Source organism: Guyanagaster necrorhizus (genome assembly GCF_019112545.1).
Source record: "Guyanagaster necrorhizus MCA 3950 unplaced genomic scaffold BT62scaffold_41, whole genome shotgun sequence".
Classification (NCBI taxonomy): domain Eukaryota; kingdom Fungi; phylum Basidiomycota; class Agaricomycetes; order Agaricales; family Physalacriaceae; genus Guyanagaster; species Guyanagaster necrorhizus.
In genome coordinates, this window is record NW_025064920.1 from 84,431 (window position 1) to 104,438 (window position 20,008).

General features: G+C 48.0%; 9 protein-coding genes across 9 annotated transcripts; 4 read left to right on the top strand and 5 right to left on the bottom strand.

The window, feature by feature from the left end:
• Window positions 1-109: 109 nt before the first annotated feature.
• On the top strand, window positions 110-1,576 carry BT62DRAFT_956199 (NAD(P)-binding protein). The gene is made up of 4 exons (XM_043188364.1): window positions 110-452; window positions 506-869; window positions 918-1,279; window positions 1,331-1,576. The coding sequence occupies exons 1-4, from the start codon at window positions 302-304 to the stop codon at window positions 1,348-1,350; spliced, it is 897 nt and encodes a 298-aa protein (XP_043034614.1). The 5' UTR covers window positions 110-301; the 3' UTR covers window positions 1,351-1,576.
• Window positions 1,516-3,230, bottom strand: BT62DRAFT_982883 (uncharacterized protein; the record flags this gene model as incomplete). Its single annotated transcript, XM_043189724.1, has 4 exons — window positions 1,516-1,562; window positions 1,614-1,708; window positions 1,760-1,851; window positions 3,228-3,230. The coding sequence occupies 4 exons, from the start codon at window positions 3,228-3,230 to the stop codon at window positions 1,516-1,518; spliced, it is 237 nt and encodes a 78-aa protein (XP_043034615.1).
• Window positions 3,231-3,325: 95 nt separating this feature from the next.
• On the bottom strand, window positions 3,326-4,038 carry BT62DRAFT_989036 (Sm-like ribonucleoprotein; the record flags this gene model as incomplete). Its single annotated transcript, XM_043190135.1, has 4 exons — window positions 3,326-3,678; window positions 3,737-3,864; window positions 3,918-3,958; window positions 4,011-4,038. 4 exons carry the CDS (start codon window positions 4,036-4,038, stop codon window positions 3,588-3,590), a joined length of 288 nt encoding a protein of 95 aa, XP_043034616.1. The 3' UTR covers window positions 3,326-3,587.
• Window positions 4,039-5,671: 1,633 nt separating this feature from the next.
• On the top strand, window positions 5,672-7,375 carry BT62DRAFT_937362 (TPT-domain-containing protein). The gene is made up of 6 exons (XM_043187308.1): window positions 5,672-5,744; window positions 5,804-6,082; window positions 6,132-6,314; window positions 6,370-6,540; window positions 6,595-6,937; window positions 6,995-7,375. The coding sequence occupies exons 2-6, from the start codon at window positions 5,834-5,836 to the stop codon at window positions 7,048-7,050; spliced, it is 1,002 nt and encodes a 333-aa protein (XP_043034617.1). The 5' UTR covers window positions 5,672-5,744; window positions 5,804-5,833; the 3' UTR covers window positions 7,051-7,375.
• Window positions 7,376-7,410: 35 nt separating this feature from the next.
• BT62DRAFT_1080309 (NAD(P)-binding protein) lies at window positions 7,411-8,933 on the bottom strand (the record flags this gene model as incomplete). The annotated part of the gene is made up of 7 exons (XM_043179573.1): window positions 7,411-7,966; window positions 8,023-8,177; window positions 8,230-8,377; window positions 8,433-8,508; window positions 8,563-8,583; window positions 8,644-8,690; window positions 8,744-8,933. 7 exons carry the CDS (start codon window positions 8,931-8,933, stop codon window positions 7,701-7,703), a joined length of 903 nt encoding a protein of 300 aa, XP_043034618.1. The 3' UTR covers window positions 7,411-7,700.
• Window positions 8,934-11,214: 2,281 nt separating this feature from the next.
• BT62DRAFT_982887 (uncharacterized protein) lies at window positions 11,215-12,898 on the top strand (the record flags this gene model as incomplete). The annotated part of the gene is made up of 6 exons (XM_043189725.1): window positions 11,215-11,321; window positions 11,386-11,551; window positions 11,598-12,004; window positions 12,055-12,178; window positions 12,235-12,777; window positions 12,827-12,898. The coding sequence occupies 6 exons, from the start codon at window positions 11,215-11,217 to the stop codon at window positions 12,896-12,898; spliced, it is 1,419 nt and encodes a 472-aa protein (XP_043034619.1).
• A 177-nt stretch (window positions 12,899-13,075) lies between these two features.
• Window positions 13,076-16,669, top strand: BT62DRAFT_551013 (vacuolar protein sorting-associated protein 16). The gene is made up of 14 exons (XM_043181351.1): window positions 13,076-13,397; window positions 13,454-13,566; window positions 13,624-13,879; window positions 13,929-14,304; window positions 14,355-14,449; window positions 14,500-14,702; window positions 14,759-14,886; window positions 14,935-15,241; window positions 15,291-15,399; window positions 15,456-15,670; window positions 15,728-15,808; window positions 15,868-16,043; window positions 16,096-16,353; window positions 16,408-16,669. The coding sequence occupies exons 1-14, from the start codon at window positions 13,253-13,255 to the stop codon at window positions 16,478-16,480; spliced, it is 2,535 nt and encodes an 844-aa protein (XP_043034620.1). The 5' UTR covers window positions 13,076-13,252; the 3' UTR covers window positions 16,481-16,669.
• Window positions 16,584-18,211, bottom strand: BT62DRAFT_550977 (EXS-domain-containing protein). Its single transcript, XM_043181350.1, has 11 exons — window positions 18,151-18,211; window positions 18,059-18,100; window positions 17,788-18,006; window positions 17,707-17,726; window positions 17,440-17,650; window positions 17,320-17,380; window positions 17,196-17,269; window positions 17,059-17,145; window positions 16,981-16,998; window positions 16,804-16,927; window positions 16,584-16,755 (listed from the first exon to the last, which is right to left on the bottom strand). The coding sequence occupies exons 3-11, from the start codon at window positions 17,863-17,865 to the stop codon at window positions 16,628-16,630; spliced, it is 801 nt and encodes a 266-aa protein (XP_043034621.1). The 5' UTR covers window positions 17,866-18,006; window positions 18,059-18,100; window positions 18,151-18,211; the 3' UTR covers window positions 16,584-16,627.
• BT62DRAFT_550967 (SPX-domain-containing protein) lies at window positions 18,191-19,990 on the bottom strand. The gene is made up of 9 exons (XM_043181349.1): window positions 19,891-19,990; window positions 19,823-19,841; window positions 19,742-19,767; window positions 19,382-19,695; window positions 18,890-19,331; window positions 18,813-18,840; window positions 18,707-18,763; window positions 18,351-18,650; window positions 18,191-18,303 (listed from the first exon to the last, which is right to left on the bottom strand). Exons 1-8 carry the CDS (start codon window positions 19,902-19,904, stop codon window positions 18,504-18,506), a joined length of 1,047 nt encoding a protein of 348 aa, XP_043034622.1. The 5' UTR covers window positions 19,905-19,990; the 3' UTR covers window positions 18,191-18,303; window positions 18,351-18,503.
• Between the last annotated feature and the right edge of the window lie 18 nt (window positions 19,991-20,008).

The window sequence follows — 20,008 nt, forward strand, 5'->3', positions numbered from 1 at the left end:
CGTTCGATGTAGAGTTAATTAAGGAAATAGGCACGAACGTCGGCACGCGCGACATCTGGAACTGTTACAAATTCACTCAACGCCAGTGTCTTTTGGCAAAGACGCCGAGCCTTGCGGAATCAAACCTTACCCAGATAAACACGTAAGGGTAGCTTTCATGCCCCGGTCCAAGCTGTAAAGGGCGATAATGATATCAGCAGCTTAGGGAACATTCGCCATCAGATAAAGGACTAACCTTAAAACTCTACCACCTTCAGGACAGTAACACCTTTCTAGATCCTCCCACTTCCAAATTCCTACCATGACCGAGCGGAAAGATCTATCCAGTCGCGTACTCCCCCAAATGGTTCTCTCCGATACAAGCAACCCCCTAACCGCACCGCTTCAACTATCTGGATCCTCACCATCAGAACGTGCTTGTCAGCGATTCGCCATCGAGGGTAATGCGATAGGTATGGATGCACGCGGAACCGCTGAACCCTTTAGAATAACCGGTAAAATATAGTTACCGGTGGGTCTGGTGTGCTTGGGCTAGCAGCGTGCAGGGCTCTTCTCGAGCATGGAGCATCTGGCATATCAATTTTCGATGTTCTAGCTTCGATCTCTTCAGGAAAGGAGGCGATCACCCAGATTCAAGTGGATTTCCCCAAGGCTAAGGTTATAACCAAGGTCGTGGATGTCCGGGTTGATGCGACTGTCCATGCGGCGGTGAGTGAGACAGCAATCGAGCTAGGGAGTGTAGACATACTGCTATGCTTTGCGGGTGTCGTCGGAACGACGCACGCTGTAGATATGGACGTTGCAGAGTGGAAGCGCGTGCTGGATATTAATACGACCGGAAGCTGGATCTGCGCTCAAGCTGTAGCCAAGTGAGTATATATTGGTTCTCCAATTAATCGTTTTTTCATGTCGCATAGGCAGATGATCGCCCAGAAGAAGGGGGGGAGTATACTCTTCACCGCTTCCATATCTGGGCACAGAGTCAATTTCCCGCAACCGCAGGTAGCGTATAATGTCTCTAAAGGAGCCATCGTGCAGTTGCGGTGTTCGCTTGCGGCTGAGTGGGCCCAGTACGGTATTCGTGTGAACAGCATTAGTCCTGGTTACATGGACACCATTCTTAATGAAGGCGACGGCTTGGCGGAGGGGAGGAGAATCTGGTGCGAAAGAAATCCAATGGGAAGGATGGGCGCGCCTGAAGAACTGACTGGTGCGATCGTTTTGCTCTGCAGCAAATTTGCGGGTCGTTACATTACTGGAGCTGACATTCTCGTCGATGGTAAGCATTGCCTTCAGTTAGCCTTGCGAGTTAAGCTGAGTATATCAAAAGGCGGTCAGACCATATTTTAGTGCTATCTTGGAGGAATAAACGCTAGAAAGACAATAGAGAATGAATGTAGGCTGAAGGGATACTTGTTCTTGTGCAGCAATTTTACGTCGTTGGTCGTCCGGGCGCGGCTCGATACACAGCGAATAGCATTGCCAGCGGACTACAATACAAACAATGGAGGCTCCTCATAACTGCTGGATGAATTGCGCCTTGTCCCTCGTCCTCTCCATGGCTGCGAAAAATGTCAAATATCTCATTCAGGAACAAGTGACCAGCAACGCACGATTGTAATGCAGCAATTTCTCAATCAAATCGACGTGCGTTAGCACCATCCTGCGACAGCAGTATCTTTTTAGTTGCAACTCGTCGAGAGCTTCACTGCAAGCCTCATTCAGTAACCCAGAGAAGAAAAAGGCAAGATATGCCAACCCTTCGCTTTTGTCGTTAGAGAGGAGCTTCAGGTAGTCGTTCCATTTATCACCAATAACTTTGCCGCATGAAAAACAGCGGACTGGAATAATCTGTGGCCAAAGTAATGAATGAACAACTCGACACCAGGGAGAACAGTGCAGACCATTGGAAGAGATCGTTTCGAGCGGAGATTCAAAAAGCGTCGGCCAAGTGCTGCCCGGCCTCCCGGTCCGGATGTGCCTCCGTTCTGGACACCATGTTCACCGCAAACAAAAATCGCCTCTATATTGCCTATCTTGTGCGGCACCGCAAGCGACCAGAAGACTTCCAATTTCATTCTTGCCTGCTGTTGTCACCGAAGAATCCCAAGGATGTCACCGCAGAGGAATCGTACCAATATCATTCGCTGAACGTGATAGATCCGACGTCCAAGAAAGAAATATGGAAATACGAGATGCTGAGGGTGAAAAATCGCCCAAGTCGCGTGCAAGGTGTGCAGCTAGTTGGAAAACTGGACAAGAGGCTTAGCGGCGATACGCTGGACGAGTTGTTACGGCAGGTCACCGTCGTACAGGATGATCCCAGCTGGAAAAGCCACAACTGGGTGTTCGACGCTATTTTGGTGCGCTGTTTCTTGTTGGTTGTAACCCTATGCTTACCCTCTTGCAGTACTTGATCGATAGAGGTCTGATTGAACCATTTGAACAGGAACTTTCCATTCGCGAAGCTTGGAAAGCCGGGTTCGATTTCACACAAAAGGCAGGCTACGACATAGAGCGGCCCTTGCCTTCATGCGACCGCCAAGGACGGAAACTTGTGTCTGAAATCGGGCGACTTCCAAGTTGAAGATCATGTCCTTACTTCCTTATCACACCACGGCACTTATCGCTGTCCTGAGTGACAGGGATGCTCTCTACATTGATGCCTGTCTTCTGTGTGCTCTGATACTTTTCATGGAGCCGCTGGTTAATTCAGAATTCGAGAATGAAGCATGACATACACTGGGGGCAACGCAGGCCTATCGAACGCTAGACTATGGATGACGATGGACTCATCTACGTTTAGTGCGACCGTCCTTCCTAGCCTCGGGACATGTACTGCGTGAGGTCAAATCATCCTTTGCCGCCGCTGGTTATGATAACGCCCTCAAAGTCATAGTTGGATGGGACTCGAAATGGTCATGAATACCTTGGTGCAATCATTCAAACGTCTATTTCACCGTCTGCATGTCACTGCTGCACGCAGTGATGACACGTGAAATGCTGCTGCTCAAGGGGTCTGGCAATAGGTTATATCCATCGACCACTTGTGGCACCATCATCTCGCCTGCTTTTCTGTCAAGCTGACGATACCGTGTGATCCATACAAAGTCACATCGTATAGAGTTACTTACTTGTCATCGATTGCCTTCGTACGTTGTGTTATTGTTTCGAGCTCTGATCTACATGGACGACAGCTTCCGTCCGTAACTGCATATGCTAGCTACCATGGCCGTCCACCTGGCCCAGCTGTCGTGGTCGTACAGCTTTGTTTGTGTCCTATTACCATTCATCTTATGTCCTTTTCTCTTGCATTCGTCACGGACTTTGGAATTATTATGTACTGATTTCGCTGGCGTACCTAATACAACATTTTTTTTCTTTATCCGAGACCCGGCCGCGACTACAGTGAAAATGGGAACACATGACGCGGGTATGCCACACGTATGGAACAACCTTCAAGCTCGTGCGAGCTGGTTACATGCAAGGTAGCCAAAATATCTGCCCAGGTATATCTTTCGCTGGCACCGGCGAGCACTGATAGGAAAGACGCCGAGTGATAATGGGTGACGGTGCATGTTGACCTTTTAGTATCGTATGGGTGGTAACGGTTCTGCACGTATCGTTGAGAGATCGACGGCCTCATCGACGGTTTCGTCGAGTTCGCCTATAAGGATACTGTCCAAAAGTTGTCGTTATCAGGGTCGATACGGAAAAGAAAACCGCATGTACGCACATCATGTCCCCTTTCACGAGATACAGACCGAGCGGTACCTCCTCCACGCCCTCTTCCATACTGTACACCCGTTCCTTCGAGTCTGAAAGGACGACGTTTGATTTTTGGTCGTAGCCTGCCATTATCCCCTGTTCAAAACGCGTTGAGCGGTATAAAGGCTCCAATAGCTGAGAAAACCGACCGCGATAGCGCGACCATCTTGCAAGATCAGGAGTACACGTCCTGTGGGAGTGCATCAGTGGGATATTGGCATCGAAGACGAAGAAAAGCGTACTGTCGACGTAGCCTTGCAGGCTGGACATGGAGTGTAAACAGAAGAGCGGTCCTGGAGTCTGCGCAGGTTCCACGTGGTCCTTGTCGATCAATGTTAGGGTTAGGGTTATATGATTTGAATTTCTTTAACGGTACGGCTACCTTTCTTCTTTAATTCTTTTGATACCTCTTGGCACGCACAGATGTTTCTATTGTTCTTCAGTAAGTATCATTTTCTTTAGGTCACAGCCATCTTTTTACCATCTTGGACTGTAAATGAGCACTTAAGATTTCTGTTGACAGTAAGATAATGGGAGACCGCCTTCCCCCCGCCGAATCACCGTAACCATTGCTAGTTGCTGTTATTAAAACTGAAGACTCGGCTTTTTGTAGTACTGTTTCAAGCTTGAGGTGAGTGACACGGTTAGCCATCATTTGCGTGACTCGCGTCCACCATGCATGATGATATGTATATAGCTGAACAGAAATTTTTTATCTCAGTTTCGCTTTCATCTGAACAGAAGCGGGAGCCGAAGACCACCAAGCAACCGTCACCGTACTAGTGACCGTAGTCGTTGACACACTGCGGTATCAGTCTCCTTGCTCCACAGATACGGCCGCCAACAATAGAGGTATATTTCCAACCATACCAAGTGGCGCAAAATAATCTAGAGTCCAAGATTCAAGCTCAGTCGCAGCGCCCAAAACGCGCCCAAATGACAGCCCTTCCGCTCAGCACCCTTCAATAAAATACCGTCCTCGTGTTACCTTTATGACAAGCGCGTACTAGGCCGTTTTTTCAGGGGTTCCCGCACCTCTTCGGATTTATTTTAGCGCCGGTTATTGACATGCTGTGGAGCTCCTGTTACTCTTCCCTTCAGGCGACGCTAGAACAACTCTGAAAGCGAAATTATTTTCTTTGCATACAGGGCGGTTCTTGGGCTCTTCGTCTGCTGGGCACAACCCGATGTCTTCCCTGCGCTTCTGTCTCCTGTACTCCTGGTCTCACTCTTACGGTCGTTGTCCTTATTCCGGCCTCGTCGATGCGCAGTGAACGTTTTTTCGTTCCTCTCCGATCACTCGTAATATTTCCGAGGTTTCCGCTGATCGCCTTGACGTCCGTCGGACTGAAATACACGCTGAACCATTAACTGTTGTACTTCTTACGACCGCTCAGGGCATAAACGAGAATCTACGCGTGGATGAACTTTTTGAGAATTTTGGTCCGTCTTCACGCGTAGAATGACGATGGCGCGGGACATGTCCGATTTTCCGTGTTTTTGAAACGGGATGCGCAAAGATGTAATGTGGCTGATCATCATAGTTGTGGTGTCAACATCTTCCATAGCAATAGAATATCATTTCCCCTTGATGAGCGGCCGCGAAGACGTCTCGCTAGCGGTCCTTCATGAGAAATTCCGAGCTATTGCGTCTACGCTGAAGTTCATGTCTTTCTCCATGAACCGAACGAGATTCCGGCAACATGGTGCAGAAGGAAATACCCGCCTCTCAAAACAAGCACCGACAGCGTCCACATGAATATACCACGGCGACTAACTGCGGGCAAGCCTCGAGTCGGACGAGCGGATCGAAAGCGGTTAAGGCTTGTATTACATAATCAAGATAGGTAAATCGGGTATCGGCGTGGGAAGAGGTACCCTTGGTGTCCTCCTTTCCGCTCACAACGGTTTTGTTCTGTCCGCCACGACGTTTTTCTTCACCCTCCGTCTAACGTCCTTATCTTAACACAGTCACTGTATGTATACCTCTTTCCCCCCTTCTCCCCCCACGAATTCTCATTCATCTTCCTTCTAGCTTTATTTCATTTCCATCTTTGGGTTCACCATGTCTTCGATAGAGGAGAAGGATTTCGGCGGGAAGGAGGAGGACATCGATATCAGCGACAGTCGCCAGGATCTGCCGTCGCCCGCGGTTGCACAAGTCCCGAAAGCCAAGCCGAAGCTCTCGGCCACGATGATAATACCTGTCTGGATCGTACTCAGCTCGTCCGTCATCATATACAACAACTACTTGTACAATACCCTCTCGTTCAAGTATCCGGTTTTCTTGGTGACATGGCATCTGACGTTTGCGGCGCGTGTTCTTCTTGTTCAATGTACTCATGTATTTACCATCCTTGCAGGCTATCGGTACACGGGTTCTAGAAAGGACAACCACTCTCGTTGACGGTGCAAAGGACGTCCATATGTCCAAGGACATGTTCTTGAAATCTATCCTTCCAATCGGACTCTTGTTCAGTGGAAGTCTTATCCTCAGCAACACCGCTTATCTTTACCTCAGTGTTTCCTACATTCAAATGCTTAAGGTACGAATTCAATTAATCCATCACCAGTGCTATATATTCTAAACTGTTCATCAAGGCTTTCACAGCGGTTGCTATCCTCCTTATCTCATGGTGCTTCCGGATCCAAGAGCCCAATCGCAAGCTTGCCGTCATCGTCGTCATGATTTCCTCAGGCGTTGCGCTTGCTTCTCATGGCGAGCTTAGGTTTAACCTCCTTGGTTTCATCATCCAGGCAGCCGCAGTCGCTGTAAGTCCCCAGCCCACCTAAACGCCTTCTGAGACTGATAGACAAACATTTCAGTTTGAAGCATCCCGGTTAGTGATGATCCAAATCCTACTCCACGGTCTTAAGATGGACCCGCTTGTTTCACTGCATTACTATGCGCCTGTCTGTGCTGTCATCAACCTCGTAGCGATCCCATTCACTGAGGGCTTCGAGCCATTCTACGAATTAGCCCGGATCGGTCCGCTTATCCTGCTCTCTAATGCCCTCTGCGCATTCATGCTCAATGTGGCGGCTGTCTTCCTGGTTGGCGTCGGTAGTGGTCTCATCCTGACCCTCGCCGGAGTTTTCAAGGACATTCTCCTTATAACAGGATCCGTGTTGATTTTCGGTTCCCCTGTTACCCCTCTCCAAATCTTTGGTGAGTGGCGTTGAACTATTTTTATGTTCAAATCCCCAATCTGATAACACTATGCAGGTTATTCAATTGCGTTGGGAGGACTTATACTTTTCAAAACGTCCGGTGGTAAATAAATTTCTCATGTGGATTTTCGCGCTCTCGGCTAGTGTAACACTATCAATGAACGACTTCCTGCGGCAGGATATTGTTAAGTTACATAGGAAGTATTATATACAGATCTTTTTTTATACTTGTGCTCGCTAGTCTGCCATCTGGCGTTCGAGTTGTACATATTTTCACTCTTTCCATAGACGAGACGAGATAGACTTTAAATATGCATGGACAGAGGGCTGTATCGGAATGACAGCGCGCCAGGGACATGGAAGACTTTAAGGGGTACAGGTACAGATGACGACAACGAACCGGCGCATCGCTCGAACTATCCGTAAGGGATCAGTAGCGGGATTTAAACAACCCCTTAGGGCTGGCATGCAGGGCTCAGCATGTGGCGAGACGGCCTGAACAGTCCGAAAAATGTTATACAGTAAGCATTTGGACTGAGATGTTCCTACTACATTCCATGGACTGTCCACGTCGTTCCCACATATCGACGCTGCAAGGCAGGATCACAAAGTCGGCAGATTGCAGCTAGGAAAGATGAGCTCCAAGGGGAAAGTTGAAACTGGACCTGAATTTCCCGGAATCTGTACATTTATTGGTTGAACATCCTCTTAATTACAGCATAAAAGACGGTGCGATCCTGAGGGCGATGATATAGTGTGGCTTACTTCTGAAGGTATTGAGTCCACCATTCTTCGAAGAGCGACAAGCCAAGGCCACCCTCGATTCCAAGTTCCTCGGTCTCTTCAGTGTAAAGCTGGCAATCTTTGGGTCGCGTCGTTGCTCCGGGACCTGTGGGCGGTTCGGCATCAGGGATGATGTGTTTGTGGGGTAACCCGAGTATCTTGGAAAATACGAGGCAGATCTCGTACTTGGTAAAGGGTTCGGCAGCGGAATAATGGAGAATGGGAGGAATGGGCTTCTTGAGCTCTGCAATTTAAAAGTATGTGGGGGCCAAACGCTCACTTTTATTTAGTAGCACGTACCAGTAAGCTTGATCAGGAAATTAGCGATGTCAACAACGTTGGTAGGGTAACGCGTTGCATAGTGATCCATCTTGTAAGTTTTCCCTGATTGGTCTTGAACGACGTCGAGTAGGATGTTGATGGCGCTATCAGAATTTTTCGGCGCTGGGCCGTACCTATGCGACAGTCAGATTGGTTAAGTATATTAATTGCTACGCATGAACACACAGGACCGGGACTCTCAGGACGATGACCCTTGCGCCGTCTATGGACATTGCGGCCTCTTCACCGTCGCGTTTGCTCTCTCCATAGAGCTGAAGCGGGTTCGTCTTTGCAGACGGACTGTAAGGAGGAGAAGTACCGTCAAACACATAGTCTAATATGATTCGTTGTCAGCCTGAGTCCTAGGGATCAATCGCGAAATCTCGGACCCGTGGAAATATAGACCAGAGTGTAATTTAAATATTTGGCCATGGACGCGAGATGAGCGGGAACTTCTGCATTGAGCTGGACGACAAATTAGATATCGCCTAGACTGCAAGGTACACGATCCAAGCGCACTCTGCGGGTACTATCAGGATCCTAGGAGAGGAAGAGACTGTCGGTGTACTCGCATCAAAGTAGACGAATATGAAAACCAACCTTTTCTGCGACATCCGGTCTCCTTTCTGCAGCGCAATGGATCACCCCTTGAGAAAGTAAAACCATTAGATCTGTCGGCTGCCTTGACAGAGCGACTTACAGTCAGGGTTAAACGCAGTGAACACTTTGTCGACCTCGTTCCTCTCAGTCAGGTCGAGTCTGATTAGGTCGTTGCCTGATCGCGTGTGAGAAAGACTGAGGATTTTGAAATCCCCTGCACGTTCGAAAGCTTCGCGTACAGCAGTTCCTAAGACTCCTGAGGCGCCTATAGATAATCTAAGTACACGCATATTTTATCGTTTGGCGAGAATACCAGTGATAATAATTCGCTGTTTTGTGGCAGTCATGGTTCGGAAGAATGACTTATCACTTCAATCGCACGTGGATGATCGGCGCTCGGAAGCCGAGCCGGAAGGTGAGAACTTTTCTCCTACTTTGCTCCCGCTTTTGAGTTCCTCTTCTGCTTCTGCGCCGCCCATTCAGAGTCTGACTGTATCCTTACAAAATGTTCCGAGACTCGGAAACAAAGGTACGTCTCGGATCTGTGCAGTGGGCCCTGTTTCTACCTACCCTATGCACCTTGACGACACCGAAAGTTTCCGTATCTTCTTTGAACGAGGTCAGCAGAGTCGATGCTTTGGGGATGCATTGTTTCACTCTATAACTAGCGTGAAATTTACGAATGCTGAAAGGACACACTTTTTCGCAGCGGGAGGTTGGTTGGCGGAGGCAGTATACATGTCCTCGTCGTCAGCTTCTGTTTCGGAAATCAACGCGGTCATGCTTTCTCTTCGTTCAGCACCTAATCTTTGTTGGGGCACTTTTTCTCAAAACTTTCATGTGTGTGTAGCCCTGACGGACGTTTTATGTCTGGGCATTACTCTCGACTATTGTTTCCCTAAATATCTGAACTTCACTCAGACTTATAAGTAATGCTCGTGACGCTCGTATTCGATTTCCGATTCCCCACCATTCGCCCGGAATTCACTCACGCAAGCGCAGGCTGAGCGGGAAGCCATCTTTCACTGGTATTAGGTTTTTTCCGGGGTCTGCAAATCTTACTCTTCTCAATTCAGTTGCCTTCGAGATCAGAATCCATTCATTATAGCTTGTAGAACGGGTTGCTATGCTGTTTTTATCCTCCCGTCACTTTAGGTCGTTCGCTTTCGAATGATTGCCAACACCATGATCTGTTCTGGTGCAATTCACGGCGTCGCCGACAGTGTTCAAAAGAATATGATGCTCTACTGGTTCGTTATTCCTCGAACGGTTGTGATGCAGACATCTCTAATACAGTCAGGCTACTCCTTTCCCCTTCTTATCTTTGATTAACGAGACTGAAGACCTGCTTATCAGGACTTTGGCACACGTCTTGCTTGGTGGCTTGGGTATTTGGCGGAGTATCTGGCTCTGATTAATGAATATCATCGATTTTTTGGGTTGATGATGTCCAGAGTGTTTCAATCTCGTTTACTGACCGTCAGCTTTTGCTGCTCAAACTCAGAAAGAACCGCAAATTCGAACGGACTTGTCATCTTCGGCACAATGCTTCGACCGAAGCTGGCGTTTATTTACCGCTCCGGCAGATCGTGAGAAGGAATCTTACAGAGAAAACGTTCGGACTCGATTGGGGCAAAACCCGCGATGATTATGTGCAGGATAAAGTTCATCTTGCGCCCCCAGCGCCCCAGAAAACATAACGTGAGTCTTGATGCTTCCTGACATTATCTGAGAGCCATTTTTTCCTTACAGTACACAGTGGGTTAGTTCTTCCTACCCATGGGTTTGAGGAACCATGTTCGTTTCCATGGAAAGAACCGTAAGGTGATTTCAAGCAAATTTCCCGATCAGGACGTATTCCATTGACCTCTTCCGATGGCATCCCATCCTGTACTGTGCCTCGTGCTAATAAATTCTATTTATCACTCCTGGTAAGCAAATGTTTCGGGTCAGGCAAAAACCGGGAAACATGGGTGTATAACTGATCGAATTCTGATCCATGCTTTTGACAACGACAGAATGAGTCGGGATTTCCTGTAATAGAAAAGCCGACGCATTTTTTTGTGGTCAAAACATAATCCGCATTCCTATCATTTCCATTGCATTTTGACCGCCGTGAGTTAGTTGCCTGCTAGGAGTGTTTTATACTAGAGGCCTTCAAATCAGCTACTCGAGAAGTGTCCTGAAGCTTCGGACTGATATTTTCATTCTCGCTGGCCCACTGACCTATAGAAAGTCTCACACAAAGATGCTCTGAACTCTAAATCACGCTAGTGAAAGGGTTGACTAATGATTCTTCAGGAATAATACTCTACACGGACCTGATCACGCTAATGATGGTACTCGTACCACAGGCTTGGGTGTCCTGTGAAAAATCGACAGTGATGGAGGATTCGATCTCCGCGAATATGATGCGCGAGGATGTATTCATTTATCATCTAACAAATTTATGTGAATATTCGAATGCCCTTCGTCCCTGATGAATTCGCGCTTAAAAGTACATCACCACACTTAGTTTGTGCTTCCCTTCTCGTGCACAGGTCCTCCGTTCTTCTCGTCCCTCCCTTATCCATGTTACATCGTCGCCGATTCAACTCGCTATCCAGCAACGAGAACCGTCGCGCTCCTCCAAGCTTTGCCTTCACTCCTCCCCCTTATTCTCATGCTTCAACATTCCGGTGCGTGTTTTTCCGAGTCTGATGTTCATCATCTGCAAAGAAACTTGCTCACATTTCCCTTCAGCTCTTTACAAATTGTTCTTCGGGTGTGGAGTCCTTCTGTGAAGGCGCGGGAGGGGATTGGTCGCGAAAATAGGGAACTTGAACCACTGTTTGGTGAAGGCGACCGCGTTACTGGGGCGGTGACACTAGACCCGAGTTGTGTTCAGCCTGGACGCTTGACGGTAACGGTAAGTGGCAACATTAAATTCTTCGGCCCTTCTGATGGATTTTCAGCTGGAAGGGACCTTCACATTTTTCCCGCCTGCCGCTGGATCGGTGATGAATTATGAGACTCGGAAGCATACATTTTTCTCCACCTCAACGTCCTTCCAACTGTCTTCTTCCTCCGATGGCACGTCTCGTTCGACTTTCAGAGAAGTTTTTGCTAGTAGCCTGCGACGGCGCCCGAGCATCTCGAGCTTGAACATCAATTCGACACCATCTATTGTGGAAAGGACCTACCCCTTCTCTTTTGACCTTCCTCGCAGCTGTCGTAGTGGAGAGGAGATTCCACCAACTTTCTATTCGTCGAAGCATGCAGCAGGTTCTCCGGCATCGACCTCGCGTGCTGCATCTTTTTCGGTTGAGTACAAGATCTTGGTGACTTGGGACCCGACGGCGGCCTATGAATATCCATCATTGTAAGCTTCTTCGGCGACTGTCGCATCATAGCTACTAATTGAATCTACAGTCTTGAAGCACCTATTCTTTATCATCCTGATGTTGATTTTCAGTCCCTGGATGGTCTGGGTGACCAAGGCTCCTGGCTGGAAATGCCTTTGCGAACTGACCGGCCGGTTCCATTCCGGTGTGCTGTAAGCCTTTCCCCACTTATATCTTCGCGAAGCCTCGAATGATACGATGGTAATAGATTACACTGCCAACAAATGTTACTTTCCCTCGTTCTTCTTCACTTCCATATTTCGTCGTCTTCACTACCATGCCTCGATCACTGTCCTTGACGCGGGAGATTGCTTCAGATGCGACGATATCTGTTTCGCTCGTACGCCAGGTCACCATCACCGAGTCGCCAGCACTGCCCCCTACTCCACCACAGACCCCCAGTACAAGCGACGAAGATGGTTCTCGCAATGGCATTCGGTTTATCAGACTCGTGAAGAGTTCATCCCCTCTCATCAGTCGTGGAAACAAAGCTGTTGATGAGAGTGTAGAGGGGCGCCGAAGGAAACCTCTCCCTCAGCTCCCTTCACAAGCTGTCTTTTCCGAATCAAGTTCTGTCTACTCAAGTATATGTATTGGGTTCCCCAAGCGCCCAAGGCATCATCGTAGCACCTCGAACACGCATCCGTCACTGCAGGACCATGCAACCCTTCCGGACGGGTTGCATAAATCTAAAATAATACTGGATAAGGATATGCTCCCGTCCATTGATTGGGTGGGATTAAGCGTCAAGGTCTGTTCACTATTTTTCGTGATTCACTGTTGGTTGATTTTCCCCACAGTACTTCTTGGATATATCTATTCTCGTCGGTCAAGACGAGGTTCGTGACCGTATTCCAATACGTATCATCTAGACGATGCGTTTCACTGTCAAATTATGGCTGCAATATTCATATTATGGACGGGGGCAATCCAAGGACTGGCAATTCGTTGTTTGTATTAGTATTCGTTGCTATCGGTATCCACATGTATATTTTAAACGCATTGTTCCGGTTTTTCCTACCCATTCCTCCCCATTTCATTCGTTCCTCTTCGTTTTCGATAGTACAAAAGTAATTGGTACATACTTGCGGCTCGTTGAAGATCGTAATAGCACCAGCTTCCTTTTTGGGACGAACGTCCTCTGCTCATTACTGTCATCTCTTTCCCTTTATTTTCTTAATATCTGGATCGCTCGCCAGTCTCAGTACTGTTGACCGACTATCGCAATGCCTGACCATCCAACGGCGTCGTGGCAGGCGATGCAAGATGGAAACGTGTTCTACCGGAGGCAACAGTTATATTCTGTATCTGGCAAATTCCCCGACTTTGCAGATTACATTATGGCGGGTTGCCGGTATGGAGGGCCAATAGGTGCGCTGTATGCCTGATTATGCTTGCTCTGTGTTCTCAAGGAACGTCGTCATTAGCGGTGATGCGCGATACTACCAAACTTGTCGCACTGGGACGAGCTACACCAGCCTTCGGGAAATCTCAAATACAAGTCTACTCTCCGGCTGGAGAGGGCCTTCTAATGATCAGTGTGGATATCCTGTATAACTCAATGCACATCAGGTCTTGCTGATTTCTGTGTCGATAGTGGGACCAAGGAAAGATCATCCGCGTTGGCTGGACGGCCGATGAGAGCCTGGTTGTAATCAACGAAGAGGGCACTTATCGAGTATACGACCTTCAAGGAGACTACCAACAATATTCCTTAGGAAGCGATGCAGCCGAAATGGGCGTGATTGACGCGCGAATACACGAAGACGGCCTTGTGGCATTGACGGGATCATTGACATTCTTGGAAGTGAAGGGTTGGAAGGGGACCAGACCGCTAACTCTCGCAAACCCGGGTACTCGAAGCTTGGTTCTTTTCATTTATCATATTGATTTCTTCCCCAGGGCTGCCTGAGCCACCACATTCGTGGGCCATCATTCCTCCGGACTTGAATATATCCCGGCATGTAGAAGTTCTCCTCTCTTCGGAGGGGACTATCTTTTCCGTCGACAATCTTGAAAGCGTCGATCAACGACTATCACAAGGGCCATTCACACATATCTCGCCAGCTCCTAACGGCAAAACACTCGCGCTGCTCACTTTTTCTGAGACTCTCCTTGTAATCTCTACAGATTTTCAACGTCAAATCACTGAATTTGATACACGTACTGTTTCCGCGGAGGGTCAAATACAACAGGTGGAATGGTGTGGCAATGACGCTATCCTGGTCACTTGGAGCTCCGTAGCAGTTCTAGTTGGTCCTTTCGCCGATACTCTGGAGTAAGCTTCTCTTCGCTACATCGCCTCGCGTGTCCTAAGTCGTGCCGTAGATATTTCTATAGTGGTTCTTTGTTTGCAGTAACTGAACCAGATGGTGTGCGCGTTATGGGCCCAGATGTCTGTGATCTTATTCAGAAGGTACCTGGTAAGTCTTCGCCTCCTTCTCCTTCCTTTGTGTTGATAGCTCGGAAACAGCATCGGTATTGGCCATATTCAGGCCAGGTTCCACAGCCCCAGCTGCCATTCTCTACGACGCATGGCAGAGCTTCACCGAACGCTCTCCAAAGGCGGATGAAAGCATCCGCAACATACGCCCAGATTTAGCTATTGCCGTAGATCAATGCATTGATGCTGCAGGGCAAGAATGGGAGCCCTATTGGCAGCGCAGTCTTCTGAACGTAAACTACCAGTCCACATGAGTCCCCGAAGATCGTCCTCATTTCGTTTTGTTCAGGCAGCCAAGTTTGGTCGGGGGTTTTTAGACTTCTATAATCCTACCGACTTCATCAACATGGGTCAGACGCTTAAAGTCCTCAACGCGGTCCGCTACTATGAGATAGGCATACCCCTCACCTACGCTCAGTAAGTCGATTACTTCACTTATGACGATTTTCATTATCATTTCATCAGATATATTTATACATTGCCATCATATATCATTACTCGCCTTACCTCGCGGAATATGCATCTTCTTGCGCTTCGGATATCCAATTTTCTGGGTATGAAACCCGATCACGTACTGAAACACTGGGCCAGTGCCAAAATTCTTCGAACAAAGCCTTCTGCGGTGGCCGGAAGCGATGGGGAACTCGGCGGAGATGAGGAAGTTTGCAAACTGATCGTCGACAACTTCAAGAAGCTCGGCGGGGCGGATGTCAGCTATGCTGAGATCGCTAAGCGTGCTTGGGAAGTCGGGAGGACGGGACTTGCCACTAAGGTTTGCGATTTTTTCTGTCGTGGGTCCGTCCACTGAATTTCTATTGTAGCTACTAGACCACGAGTCGAATGCGTCTGACCAGGTACCTTTGCTATTAACCATGAAGGAAGACCGATTAGCACTGGAGAAGGCTGTTGATAGTGGTGATACAGATCTCGGTGCGCCATGATTCGACGTTTCTCTTCGGCTATGATGCTCATATCATTGTGCGAAGTCTACCATGTTCTTTTGCACCTACATCAGCAGCTCACCCTCGGTTCCTTCTTTCGGCTTATCGAGGATGGTGGTTCTCGCCTTGCCCCAGCTAGCAAATTACTCCAGGTATACGCCCGAGAACAAAATCGGGATATGTTGCGGGATTTCTACTATTCAGATGATAGGCGCGTTGAGAGCGCTGTCTTAGCACTTGACGAATGCTCAAGAATGACGGTATGTATAGCAGTGAGAACAACATTTTTCCTAGCTCATTTTTTCCCTTATCTTTAGGACCCGAATTCCAAAACTACGTCCGTCAAGGCTGCACAGAAGTTTTTTTCCGAAGACAAGGACCGGGGCTTCGAAGCTAAAGTAAGAAGTCTTTCTTTTGCTGGAGTCTGGTTCATCTTCATCTTATCCTGGTCGCGCAGATGATGGACGAATACGCGCGACTACTTACATTCCAGCAGCAACTGGAAAAGGAAGGCGATGGCAAGATTTCATTTTTCGGCCTGAGTATCAACGAAACCATTCGCACATGTTTGCTCAACGGCATGTCAAAGCGTGCTGATAAAACAAAAGCGGATTTTAAAGTTCCCGACAAGCGGTAAGATACAAGTCTTTCTTCGTCAGAAATGGCGTGACCGCGGGTTCCTTAGATTCTGGTACCTCAAGATGGCTACACTCATAGAGATAAGGGATTTTGAAGGCCTCGATGCCTTTTCCAAGTCAAAAAGAAGCCCTATTGGCTACGAGCCTTTTGTTCATTGTCTCATCGAGAACGGGCATCCAAAAGAAGCTGTACCTTACGTTGCTCGGTGCGACTCTCCGAAGCGCGCTGATCTTTACGCCGAATGCAACGAATGGCGTCTCGCTGCAAAAGAATGCAAGGAACGTGGGGATAAAGCCAAGCTCGAGTGCGTTGTTCTATCATTGCATACACTACGAGTATTTTATTGTTTCTATTACAGAGCACTACGCAAGAAATGTCCCGATTCTCTTATGCAGCGAGAGATCGACCAGATCGCATCGTCTATGAAGTAGCGCGCTATATATTCAGGAGATAAGGATGAGGTCGGTCCCTGATCAGCAATTAACATGGGCACACGATTTTGATGGGCATATTCGGTAAACGCCATGCAGCGGTACCTTCCCTGCTCATGGGAGCTCTAATTTCCAGAATGCAATATTCTAGTGGGAGTCGTCTACATCGTCATCGTCCGTTTCACGCTTCATATCGTCCAATGAATAGGGTAGTGGGACTTCTCGTGTTACTCGATACTGATCCATATTACCAAGATGTTCATTCTCCAGTCGGTCTTATTATTTGTCAGAGTGGACGCTTCGTAGAAGAGAGAACAACTTACAAAAGTTCCATTGTACTCGGCGTACGGATTCCAGTATCCCAGCAATAAAGGCTCTCAGGTAAAAATCGGGTCCCCGTTGGGGAATGTAAATGACCCAGATAAACCTGATGATAACATTCGATATCTACGGAGAAAATAAGACTCAATAAAGGATCCAGGCCCTGGTGACGATCTTACGATGGCAAAATAATATGACTGAAACACGGAAAAAGATTGAGTCATGCAAACAGGAACAGCCAATAGATGCAACTCAACAGGAACATAGTTGGAATACAGAAGGTCGTTCCGTAGCAGGGGATGTTTAGCATGCGCTTTCAACACTGACCAATCCATCAGAAGATCCTAAAACACATTTAAGATAGGGCCAAATTCCGCGGAAGGAAGGAGCGCACCCATGACGAAGCATATGAGGAATAGATGGTGTTGAAGAGGCACCAAAGGGCGAAAGTTGCACCGTGATTGCCACCTGTATCATGGGATGAATGAAGCCGACAAGCGTGGAGACGTATGGGATACCTTGATGTCTCCAGAGGAAATAGAAGAGATAACTGATGATTCCAGACCCGTATTTTCCACCCTACGGCAAAAAAGACAATAAATCGGGGATAAGGAATTCGACAGAGAGAGGAAACCAACATTTATCAGATGCGTGATCAGATGAGAATCCGCATAACGTCTAACACTCTGTATAAGACGGGACAAAAGAGGAAGCATCGCCAAAACGAAGATGATTGGCCAATTTTTCGAACTGGCACCACATTGTCGCCACTGGTCGAAGCCTTGGGCATACGAACAAAAAAAGAGATACACGTTCGAGAGCGTGAATACGAGACTGCAGAACTGATCCCTGTCAAATATAATCAACATGTGAGGGCAGCCACAAAATGATATCGAACGACAAACCCCATCCAGAAGTCGGTAAACTTTATTTTTTGTATATTGATTAGATTCGGGATGATGTTATAAGAATGAGGTATGCAATACCTCTACACGCTGTACACCCGGGATGAGCAGTCGGCCGACATTTCGTACAAGCCAGAACCTCGAAGATCTGAAGACCATAGGTAATGGGTCGAAGAGGAGTACGGCAGCGAAACCTAACCAGACTGCAGGCCATATTGTGGGGTGAACAGAAGGAGCACCGATGCGTGCGAATGAAAACCAGAACGTGTAACACAACGTCGTGAAAAGAATACAAGGTATCTGATGGAAACAAGTCAAGAGCGTCGCGATTACATCAACAAAAACCGCCGACCTCGAAATACTCTCGGTGGTTAAGCCGTGTGCGGTAATCCAACTCTTGTCAGGATGGTGAGTGTGCGTTAGGAGACGTATCATTCAGCTTACCGAATATGAAGACGTAGTTGATCCTGGCTCGGGCCCATATCAAAATATTCAGCCCGACAAGCATTGAGAAGATTACTGGAACAAGAAAAACACTATAAGCGAAGAGTAGTCCATCCCATCCGGGTATTTGATCCCGTGTGGATTGTTGAAAACCTGTCGTAAGTCAGCAAGGATCGTCTCACTTCAAAGTCATGGCATACTTTGGTATACACCGGAAACCAGAGCAGGGATGCCAAGGCCTAGCACAATGCCTGAACGGAAGGTACTGAAGTGGTGACTCTGGGTAACGAAGCCTCCACGCAATCTCGACATTGCTCGCTTTTTATCGCCTCGTACTAGGATAGAGATGAAAGTCAATCCGCGTCCCTCAAATTTGGGTTCTTACCGAATTGAGTTGCATATATGGTCTCCATTTCTTCCATCATATTACGGACGCCCTTGTCAGAGACTAGGGGACTCATTTCCACCTTCTCTGACAGATAAGCGCTCTGGAGAGGTATCTGCATCTAATGTATGAGACGATTTTTGGCTGCAACGACACGACGTCGTGTGTCACCTTGGTCACTTTCTCGAACTTTTTTAACGCCTTGCGGAATCCAGTCAGGTTCAAAACCTGGGCCGTAGATCAGTACCTGTTGGAATGACCAAAGTGAACCTCGAACTCGATAATTGTGCAGCGTTTCGAGACCGCTGTCACGTATGATGAGCATCAGAAAACACTTAGACAAGCTTGAATTACCGGTAGTGTTCCAATACCGCCTTGTTAAGCTTCTTTTTTGCGTTCTGGTATTCATCCGGGTCAAGAGCGTGAGCGTAACTGGGGCTTTTTCCGTGCGGGTGCGCAGTTTCGTTGCAGTTTCTCTGAGGCCGATACCCGTCCGCGTTGACGGCTTTTTGCGGTTTCCTGAAACCTACTTTGCCAACTTTACCTAATATCCAGGGTTTCGAAGTTGAAGGATGCGTCTCGTGGAAGAGCTTTCTATGGTAACTGAGCTCGTGAAGCTGCCCCTCTAACGCGGTGGTCCGTGTCTGCATCTCCTTTTCGCGATCAAGGTAGAAGGTCTCAATCTTTTCAAGCTCCTTGTCAAGTGCATCTAAAAAGGAAAGTTCCTCAGGAGAAAGCTGTCCGCGTAGGTCCTGGAGGGTAAGAGGGAGAGAGTATGGATGAGGAGTGGAGTGTCCTATATCAATGCCGTCAGATACGCAGATAGAAAGCCGATAAGTATCGTACCACGCAAGCTCCGAGCTCCCCGCAGCAGCCTTGAGCGGAGACGACTTTGTTTGCTGGACGGCTTTTGGTTCTTTGCCGATGGATCGTTGCGTGGAGGGTTGCCATCCGATGGATCATTGCGAGGAGGGTTGCCATCGAGTTTCGACGAGCTTGGTTCACTGTCATCGCCATGGTGGGTATGCTCGTCCGACTCTGTAGAGGTCCTCGGAGACTCTGTGATAGGTTCTTCGGATCCTAGTGGTGTGAGAATGATGGTATGGCCCTCCTGCCATCGCCTGATGGCCGTAATTCGTTTCTTGAGCCCTTGATAGTCACTGGATAGCAGTGAGTAGTAGATAAAGCAGTCACAGAGGTCCTCACATATACGCCTTTTTCCATTCCGCAGTCTGACCAGATACCTCGACTCAGTACAGCACTATAGACGGAAAATCTCCGACAAACCTGGGTTTCCTTCAGATATCTTGTAGATATTAGGCCCTTGCGCTGTAAAGGAGATACTGGAGGCTCACCGAGCAAATTTCATATTGTAAGAGAAAGGCAGAGAGTCAATGAGAAACGAAAATCATGAAGGGGTGCTACCGGGGCAAAGTGTCATCTTAGCACGGTTCCTGCAGATCAAAACGCACG

What these genes read in the sequence shown, in the direction of transcription:
- BT62DRAFT_956199 (XM_043188364.1), top strand. Translation starts at nt 302, where the DNA reads ATGACCGAGCGGAAAGATCTATCCAGTCGCGTACTCCCCCAAATGGTT. An exon ending in CATCGAGGGTAATGCGATAG is followed by an intron (nt 453 to 505) that starts GTATGGATGCAC and finishes GGTAAAATATAG; the next exon opens with TTACCGGTGGGTCTGGTGTG. An exon ending in TGCGCTCAAGCTGTAGCCAA is followed by an intron (nt 870 to 917) that starts GTGAGTATATAT and finishes CATGTCGCATAG; the next exon opens with GCAGATGATCGCCCAGAAGA.
- BT62DRAFT_937362 (XM_043187308.1), top strand. Translation starts at nt 5,834, where the DNA reads ATGTCTTCGATAGAGGAGAAGGATTTCGGCGGGAAGGAGGAGGACATC. An exon ending in CATGGCATCTGACGTTTGCG is followed by an intron (nt 6,083 to 6,131) that starts GCGCGTGTTCTT and finishes CCATCCTTGCAG; the next exon opens with GCTATCGGTACACGGGTTCT. An exon ending in TACCCCTCTCCAAATCTTTG is followed by an intron (nt 6,938 to 6,994) that starts GTGAGTGGCGTT and finishes AACACTATGCAG; the next exon opens with GTTATTCAATTGCGTTGGGA.
- BT62DRAFT_551013 (XM_043181351.1), top strand. Translation starts at nt 13,253, where the DNA reads ATGCCTGACCATCCAACGGCGTCGTGGCAGGCGATGCAAGATGGAAAC. An exon ending in GCTAACTCTCGCAAACCCGG is followed by an intron (nt 13,880 to 13,928) that starts GTACTCGAAGCT and finishes TTTCTTCCCCAG; the next exon opens with GGCTGCCTGAGCCACCACAT. An exon ending in ATACCCCTCACCTACGCTCA is followed by an intron (nt 14,887 to 14,934) that starts GTAAGTCGATTA and finishes TCATTTCATCAG; the next exon opens with ATATATTTATACATTGCCAT.
- BT62DRAFT_550977 (XM_043181350.1), bottom strand. Translation starts at nt 17,865, where the DNA reads ATGGTCTTCAGATCTTCGAGGTTCTGGCTTGTACGAAATGTCGGCCGA. An exon ending in CGGGTGTACAGCGTGTAGAG is followed by an intron (nt 17,727 to 17,787) that starts GTATTGCATACC and finishes CAAAAAATAAAG; the next exon opens with TTTACCGACTTCTGGATGGG. An exon ending in TTTCCTCTGGAGACATCAAG is followed by an intron (nt 17,270 to 17,319) that starts GTATCCCATACG and finishes CCCATGATACAG; the next exon opens with GTGGCAATCACGGTGCAACT.
- BT62DRAFT_550967 (XM_043181349.1), bottom strand. An exon ending in GAATGGAAAAAGGCGTATAT is followed by an intron (nt 19,696 to 19,741) that starts GTGAGGACCTCT and finishes ACTGCTATCCAG; the next exon opens with TGACTATCAAGGGCTCAAGA. An exon ending in AAACGCTGCACAATTATCGA is followed by an intron (nt 18,764 to 18,812) that starts GTTCGAGGTTCA and finishes TCTACGGCCCAG; the next exon opens with GTTTTGAACCTGACTGGATT.